Source organism: Ostrinia nubilalis, chromosome 21, assembly GCF_963855985.1.
Source record: "Ostrinia nubilalis chromosome 21, ilOstNubi1.1, whole genome shotgun sequence".
Taxonomy (NCBI): domain Eukaryota; kingdom Metazoa; phylum Arthropoda; class Insecta; order Lepidoptera; family Crambidae; genus Ostrinia; species Ostrinia nubilalis.
In genome coordinates, this window is record NC_087108.1 from 11,895,366 (window position 1) to 11,904,754 (window position 9,389).

At 34.8% G+C, this 9,389-nt stretch overlaps 1 protein-coding gene across 1 annotated transcript; it reads left to right on the forward strand.

The window, feature by feature from the left end:
• The first annotated feature begins 2,162 nt into the window (after positions 1 to 2,162).
• LOC135082098 (vacuolar protein sorting-associated protein 29) lies at positions 2,163 to 4,834 on the forward strand. Its single transcript, XM_063976855.1, has 4 exons — positions 2,163 to 2,292; positions 2,811 to 3,002; positions 3,455 to 3,690; positions 4,133 to 4,834. Exons 1-4 carry the CDS (start codon positions 2,290 to 2,292, stop codon positions 4,248 to 4,250), a joined length of 549 nt encoding a protein of 182 aa, XP_063832925.1. The 5' UTR covers positions 2,163 to 2,289; the 3' UTR covers positions 4,251 to 4,834.
• The last annotated feature ends 4,555 nt before the right edge of the window (positions 4,835 to 9,389 follow it).

Consider the following 9,389-nt stretch of genomic DNA (forward strand, 5'->3'; position numbering starts at 1 on the left):
GATTTGTGGGTAACGGTGGGTAAGTATGTGAAGTATCAATTTGACCAAACAAATTATTTGGGATATAATATTTGGCAACATAAAACATTTGCTATACAGGGTGTTAGGTAAATGGGTATATGAACCGACACTAGCCCATGTTAACATGGTCATATAAATGGTATGGTGAAGTCAGAAATTTGATATCATCATTTAATGTTTTTTAATTTTCATACAAAATAAATTTTATATAAAATCCGATTTGTATGAAAATTAAAATAATTAAAATGCAGATATCAATTTTCTGACTTCACCATACCATTTATATGACCATGTTAACATGGGCTAGTGTCGGCTCATATACCCATTTACCTAACACCCTGTATAAACATTTGCCAAATAAAATTTGGCCAAATGATAATTTGACCAAATGAATTAGTTGCGAAAAGTACAGTTGCTAAAAGTTCATTTGGGAAATGAAACTTTGGCGATAAGTTGTTTGCGAAGTGAAATTTGGCGAAAAGTAATTTGGCCAAACGGAAGGATACCACTAAACTTACTATTGGTCGATTCAAATTTTCATTATAAACGCGCTCAGCTCACTAGTGAGCGCATTTGATGTAAACTCACAAGATCATCCCACACTGATCAAAACAAAACACATTTTGCATTTGTTTTTATTAAGAAGCTCATTCAAAAATTCAAAAATTTCCGTTTGGCTTGTTGGTTGTCCTAATAAATAAAATAAAAATATAAATCGTTTTGCATTGCAAATTGATTGTGTACAATAATGACAATACCACAGAGCAAATATTTGGTATCCTTCCGTTTGGCCAAATTACTTTTCGCCAAATTTCACTTCGCAAACAACTTATCGCCAAAGTTTCATTTCCCAAATGAACTTTTAGCAACTGTACTTTTCGCAACTAATTCATTTGGTCAAATTATCATTTGGCCAAATTTTATTTGGCAAATGTTTATATAGCAAATGTTTTATGTTGCCAAATATTATATCCCAAATAATTTGTTTGGTCAAATTGATACTTCACATACCTACTTACCCACCGTTACCCACAAATCAAAGCATAAGGCATATGATCATGGTTTTCACAATAATTTTATGTAAAACATTGCAGAAAATAGTATGGTTGCAAAAAGTAGGTAAGTATTGCAGAAAATAGTAGGTTAGGTTAGAACAGTGACCCTTAATGCGCGAAGGCGAGCGAAGCGTGCCGCGGCAGCGGCCGCCGAGCGCTAGAATCACCTCTATTGTTAAAGAATCATTTGGAAATTTCGATACAAAGAATGAAATAAGGAAATTAATGTAGAACAAATTTTATATTAACTCCCCACTAAACAAAATAATAACCACAAGCTAATTTGTATACCATTCTATGCACCAATCAAATTATTTTGTAAATAGTTTATCGTGAAATATTTTTGCCTAATGAAACATTTGGCAAACCATACTTTGCCAAACAATAATTTGCTAAACAATAATATGCCAAAAAAAACATTTGCGAATTAAAAGTTTGCAATAAGTTGCTTTGCCAAATGAGAATTTGCCAAATGAAAATTTGCGAAACGTTGTTTGCGATGTGATAATTTGGGAAACGTTTTTTGGCCAAACATTAGTAATCCAAGTTTAGTTTCAAACTATACATATGTATGACACGATCATGTTCATGAACATTTGACATTTCCATACTAAATAATAATATTACTTTAAATCAGTGGTCAATGCGCGTTTAACTTTTATTATAAAGGAGGTAATAATAATATGGTATAAAATGTAAAAGTTATACTAGGTATGTGCCTAGTTTTACTCTAATAATAACGTCATTTTTTTTACTAGATAATAATATCTTTTTGTTACTACAAAGGCATTTTCCCACTAAGCATGGTAAGTGAATAATATGGCAAGTTTATCCATAGACGTGTGTTGTCGATTTTTTATAACTGTATCTTTTCGTTTTGTTTAATCATCCACTGAGTTTGTTTTTACATAATTTATCTTTAAGAAATTTCTTTAACGCGTATTTTTAAATCTTAATTTATCGTGTTTTTTTTTGTTTTAATAAAACATTAAAACTTTCTTAGCTTTTCGCGAAAATAATCTAGTGATAAATGCGTTTCGTTCCTATTATGATGGATGAATGTTGTTTTGTCACTTGTCAAAAAAGTCAGCAACTGTCAAAAAAAATAAAATTTCGTCCTTCTGTTTTCCAACAAAATAATTTCGGCGAAATCGGAATAAAAGGCTGTTCGGCGAATATTCAATAGGAGTTTTTTAAGTTACTTCTCTCAAAAATGGTACGTGATTCTTGTTTTTTTCTCAATTCCTAACTACTAACCAGTTTTCTTAGTTTACATTGCTATGCTCTATGCTACGCCTACTTGTATTTCACGTAAATTTTTCTACCGTAGCTTGATTACGAGTGGTAATTAAACGAGCTTATTTTCTGTAAGCGAATACATGGCCTATGAGTAATATTACTATTAGAGTATAATAATATTACTAAATAACACTAACCGGCAATGATACGTTTCTTGTTGCCCATACGTCTACTTCACATGAGTCCAATTTCCAAATGAGATAGTAATTCTCAGAATGATCAATTTTCATATAGCCCATAATTTTTTTTTGCAAAACAAATGCTATTACCATTGAATAGGATGCCAAATAGATTAGCTAGATTGTTTGACCAGAAAATCACAGTAAATATCTTACAGGGTACAGGGTTAACATGCCAGTGTAAATCTGAGGCAGATAACAACTATCTGTTTTATTAACCGATCAACAACCAAAACTAGTTTCATCATTTTTCCAGTTGGTGTTAGTTCTCGGAGACCTGCACATCCCTCATCGATGCAGCAGTTTGCCGGCCAAGTTCAAGAAGTTACTCCTACCAGGACGTATCCAGCATATCTTGTGCACCGGCAACCTCTGCACCAAGGAGTCTTACGACTATTTGAAGACGCTTGCCAGTGATGTGCATGTTGTTAGGGGAGATTTTGATGATGTAAGTAATTATTTGAAGTTATTTTTCTTGCTAAGATTCTTGATTCACCTTTTCCATTAACACACATACTTGGACAACCATTTTCAGAGTTTATCAGCAATAGGCTAGTTTCCTAAAAAAATTTTTTTAGTCCGTCAATTTTAGTATAAAAAAAATATTTGACACATATATTTTTAATTGTCAATCAAACAAATAATTACAAAGTTATAGTGCGTTGAAGTTCCACGCCACGTCACAAAGTGCTGCACTTTAACGCTTTACATTTTCATTACTTTTAAAAAGTGAAAAATATGTGTGGAGTAGTTTTAGATAAGCTAACTGATGGTCTAATTAAATCTCTTGCTTTTTTACCCAGGAAACATCCCTATTATAGTGACAGATATTTACTTGTTTTTGTAATATCTAATTCAAATTCTGCTACTTATAACTTAATTTTGATAAATCTTTCCCAGAACGCTACATATCCAGAGCAGAAAGTGATCACAGTCGGTCAGTTCCGTATCGGCCTCATTCACGGTCACCAAGTCGTCCCGTGGGGTGATGAGGAGTCACTAGCTCTGGTACAAAGGCAGTTGGACGTGGACATCCTAATCTCGGGCCATACTCATCGGTTTGAAGCTTACGAGCATGAAAACAAGTTCTATATCAACCCTGGATCTGCTACTGGCGCTTATAGCCCCCTTTTCAGGTAAATAAAAATTGTTTAGCTATAAGATTAATTAATTAATTTCCTTGGGGAGGCCTTTGTCCAGTAGTTGACTTCATTCGGCTGAAAAAAAAAACCAATAAGAACACTATTGCTACAGACTACTTATTCAATTGAACTTGGAAACATAGGCTGAGTTGCACCGCCTAACTTTAAACGTAACTGTAACGATAACCGGTGTTTTCGCATGGAGTTTGTCAGCACATGCACCAGACAATCTCCCTGAATGTTAAAGATAATACAACAACTTATTAGTATAGTAATAAAAATCTATGAGGGTTCCGTTTTTTGCCATTTGGCTAGGGAACCCTAAAAAAGAAACAATGCTCTTCTGCAAAGAAATTGCAGCTATTTCAGTGCTCTTTAAGATGCCACATTTCTATGGACAATTCCAAACTAATTGGATTTAAATTGTTTGTTTCAGAAACGCAACCCCATCATTTGTGTTGATGGACATCCAAAGCTCAACAGTGGTCACCTATGTCTACAAACTATTAGGAGACGAAGTCAAAGTCGAAAGGATTGAATATAAGAAAGCATAAAACTAATTTGTATGATATTGAGATGTAATTATTATTGTAACTAGATTTTATAGTAAACAATAAGGTGTAATCAATGAATCTTCTATAAGTATGGAGAGGTCTATTTAACTGAACATCTATCATTATCTCTTAAATATGTACCTGTCAATCTGTATACATCCCTATCACATTAATACAGCAATAACAGATATCAAGTACAAACTTAATTTTTTAATTTGCGGTATCAGTTTCAAAGGGCATTATGATAGATGTTGTTGTTATATGATTAGGGAGTATTATTCTGTTCCTATGATTTATCAAGAAGAGTAAATTCTTCTTACATTGCTAATAAATGCGTAGGAAGTGGTCACATAGCTTGTATGTTTGATTTTATAAAAATGTAAATAATGTGTGTGGAACACTAAGAATTACTTTTGTATGATAGATCATTCCCATCTTTGTTGATAAAGTAATGTTTCCAAATAAGCATGCAAGATAGGTTAATGATCATTTAATGAGATCCATTTAAAACTAAATCTCTATTATACTATGATTATGTATATTACTTATTTAAGTTTAAATAAAATTGTATTTTATGTTAAAAATGTGTTTTATCCCATTTGGGCAATTAATAATTAGGTTAACACGTAATTTCAATTAACATACATAGTAACTTGGAGCCTACAACTGAAGGCCTTATGCCCTTTTAGCTACATAAAGTAAAGGCATATCAGCAGGCTTTTGGCTGGCCTAAGTTTCAGCAGTGGGTGTGCTGTGGCTGAAATATAAATGACGATGATGGTGGTACAGTTACCTACTAGGCTTACCTATTGCAATATTTGCACTTAAATCTTACGTCTGAGTTTTGTTTTCTAGCAAAGAATTTTTTTTATGTGACACACTGATACCGTACTGAAGTGATTACCGTCGCCTATAGACACCTGCAGTCCCAGGGGCGTTACAGGTGCGTTGCCGGCCTTTAAGGGTGTAAAATAATCGTGTAAATATCCCTAGAAGATAATTTGAATTCACGATTTCTGTTGTGTATATTCTTATCACCATGCCTAAGCTGCTACTGCCCACGTTATCATCATCCTCATCCTGTTTGGATTTTAGATAAATAGATTTTAATTAGCTCGCGTTTTGGACTCTGGTGTGGTGCGTGACGCCTTTATGATATTTCGTACATACATAGACAGGCCTTTATTTAGTTGGAAAGTTTTTAAGGAGTTTAAAAGGCTATGAAAATGTATAAATTTAACTGTTTGTAGGCAGTATTATGCCAGATTGTAAGTGCCACCTCATCATAGCGAGCGCCAAGTTTTTCAAACTCGGTCCCACCTTCCACCTTAGACCTTACTGCCTATTTTGTACCAAAACTAGCATGTATACGTGTTACGGCATCGTTACGGCCAAAGAATACTTGTTACGGCCCCCCAGAGTTCATTGACACCTTGTTAGCGTTCGCGGTTACGCCACCGCGGCGAGCGACATGCAATACGCTGTATGTAAACAAGTCGCTTGGGAAAGGCATACGAGTTTTGGGTAGAGGATAAATACCACAAATAGAAATTATTGTAAAGTTACTAAAAATAACAAAGAACCTACCTATTAGTCTAGTACCCATAGTAGGTACAAGCTTTGCTTAGTTTGGGTGGGACTAGAAGCGCAGTGTAAAATGTCCAAGGATATTTATTTATTTATTATTTATTTTAATCTCCTGATTTGAAAGAAACAGTTTACCTACCTATGAAACCAAGTGAAATATGTAGATGTTAGGTTTAGGACGAATAATATCGTTGGTAGGTAAGGACGGACCTTAAGGTAGTTTACCACTTTTTAACCAGCCTATAGGTTCCTAGTGCCCGTTTTCACCATCAATCCCTAATTTTTAAGTGACCCCTTTGAAAACAAAATTACTGTTTTGTGTTACCATAAAGGTCACTTAAAAATTAGGGATTGATGGTGAAAACGGGCATAGGTGAAGAAACATTTACTTAAGTACCTGTTTGGGAAAAATCGTTTCTTAAGCTGTTCCAACTATGGATTTGCCCTGGCCCATAGGCCCAAGGGCCTACATACAGAAAACATAACAATACCTGAGATCTGCGTCCCACCACCAGGCGTGTCATTGTACTACGGTCCATGGCCTTCAAATAAATTGGTCATTAATAACGAAAAAAAGTATAATGATAATGATGGCGATTTGTTAAATAAATGTTAATTACTGCGCTTGCTTACGCACATCGGTCGAAAAAGGCTGAAAATCCACTTTATCTGCAGCCCAACCAGCTTAGCACAATAAATTTAAAGTTCCTTGAGCTCATTTCAGTGACACATGCATGATCCACTTACAGTAGGTATGCAGGTCTTGTTCAATACCCACCAAAATATTATGACTCCCAGACATCCTTATGTTCAACACCCACATGAGGATGTCTGGGAGTCATATTTTCTTCATCTCATGTAGCGATAATTCCATTATTCAAGAAAATAACTCAGGCACACTTACTTAAGTATTGATGGACTAGCTTTCCGCACGCGGGTTCGCCCACGTGAAATTTTGTTTGTGACAAAAACTTAATTGCGTGCGTCCCTGTTGCAAAAACCGGGACAAAAACTGTTCTATGTGAATCCTATGTGTATGCTGAATTTCATCAAAATCGGTTCAGTGGTTTAGGCGTGAAAGCGACATCGCGACACCATAGAAAAACTCTGGCGACACAGAGTTACTTTCGCATTTAGAATATTAGTATAGATGGTATAGATTAAAAAAATATGGTTCCAATTTATCCATATTTTCATCAACTCTGTCGCTAGGTAGGTACCTAAATTATGGACATACCTTCATGATAAGCAATCCCATATTATGGTATTGTATTCCGGCATAATCGATCGGCATCATATTTTATTGATGAAGGTTGCCGATTTATAAAAACGTTGCCGGTGACGTTATAAAAGACCTCGCTTGCTGAAATCACTCACGTACGCACGCGGTGGAACATTTTTGCGAAGGTGGGTAGACGCAGATTTACTCACTTAGGACCTGGAACAAGTGAAGGTAGGTATAGTTAGGTGCGCCTTGGTCGTTTCTAGTACCCAGGGCGCCGAGCACTGTGCGGCAGAGGGAACACTCCAGGTTTTTAGTGCGTTCGAGCCCCACATAACCTGTCGTCCCCGGCGGTAGAATCGAAAGGCCATTTTCCTGGGATAAAAAAAGGTATGGTTAGGTACAGATTATTATACAGTAAACTGTAGCAATAAACTCAAGTAGGTACAAGTAAATTAAGAAGTTGTATTTCATTTTCAAGTCCTAATGTCTTAACTCAATAACAATAATAAAGAAAAAAAAACACAAATACTTATTTTAAACGCTTTCTTAATGAAAATTAAATTTCATGTCGAGCTTTCGAAGCTGTTAGAATGCTAGTAGGTAATTTTCCGGGACTTACCTACCTAAGTAGCTTTGCTTTGACTTTTAAGTAGGTCAGTCAAAAGTAAAGTGTAGCAATAAACTCGAGTAGGTAAAGGTAAATTAAGAAGTTGTATTTAATATTCAAGTCTTATTGTCTCAACTCTTATCTCAACTCAATACAATTAAAGTAACAATTTAAACTTTTTCATGAAAATTAAACTTCGTGTCGAGCTTTCGAAGCTGTTAAAATGTTAGTAATTTTCTGGTACTTTGCTTTGACTTTTCTATTAGATAAAGTAGGTCAGTCAAAGCGAAAAACCTTCCTTAGGACCTCTATCCACCTAACAACTGTATTTAAAATCATCAAAAGTGGTTCAGCTATTATTTAAGATGCAAGTAGTAAGATTAAAGAAACAACTTTGATTTTGATTTTGATTTTACTCGTAGTTTTCCATTAATAAAAATTAAACAGTGTTCTTAAGTTATCTTATCTAATTACTTCATTTCTAGTACAAATTGATTGACCTTAGAGTTAATGATCTTGATGCACTTGTTGCCTCAATTAGACATCGAAGGAGTTTATTTAATGATTAATTTATTGCGTGAACCTTACCGACCTATTAAAAATAAATCACGCAAATTACTGGAGTGTTACTCGTAAATTCAATAAGGAAAAATGTTATCTATTTATCTCCAATGTCGTACAAGAAGCTATTAGCCTAAATTGAACTGGAGTACGTGTTAGCCCGCATGTATAAATCTATTTTGACTGTCCAAAAATTATGGCTCAAGCGATCATAGTCCTTGTACAATTGGTCGTAGGTCGTAAGTACACTTATGGATCTATTAAATTATCTCTATCTTACTTATTTGTGTACGATAATTCAATCAAATAGAAACACAGGAGTCCCCATTGCACTATTTACACCCTACCTCAATGTCGAGGCGAGAATAGATTGAATATGTACGATCTGGGATATAGAGCAGAAAATTGATTGTTAGCAGTGAATAGAGGTAAAACTGCCGATACGGAACGTGCGCTTGAGTTTATTATAGACTAGCTTTCCGCCCGCGGCTTCGCCCGCGTGGAATTTTGTCTGTAACAGAAAAACTTTATCGCGCGCGTCCCTGTTTCAAAAACCGGGATAAAAACTATCCTATGTTCTTTCCCGGGACTCAAACTATCTCTATGCCAAATTTCATCAAAATCGGTTGCGAGGTTTAAGCGGGAAAGCGTAACAGACAGACAGACAGACAGACAGACAGAGTTACTTTCGCATTTATAATATTAGTTGGGATTAATCTGGATTCAGGATCTAGAGACTTTGCTAACTTACCCTGAGGTCCAGATTAATTAAATCAAGTTACCTAGTTCTAGCTAGGACCTTTACAACGTTGTTAAAATTTCAAAATTTCCTTACTAAGTAATGTATCTAGTTAAGTAGATTAAGATTTAACTGACTCTACAGATGTTTTCCTGTCATGATAATATCCTGAAAAAGGAGTTTGAGGTTCCCTAAATTTCAATTTCTTGGCAAACTATGAAAACTTTTCTTTTCATAAAAAATAATAGACAAACCAAACCATCTAGCCCCAAATTAAGCAAAGTTTAACTATGTAATTAAATGAGACATGGGTTAATCATGATAAGTTTGATCAACATTTTAATTTCAATATTTAAATTAAGTATTCACGGAGTTACTTAAGTAAGAAGTTACCTACCTAATTGTTTATTCATTGGATGG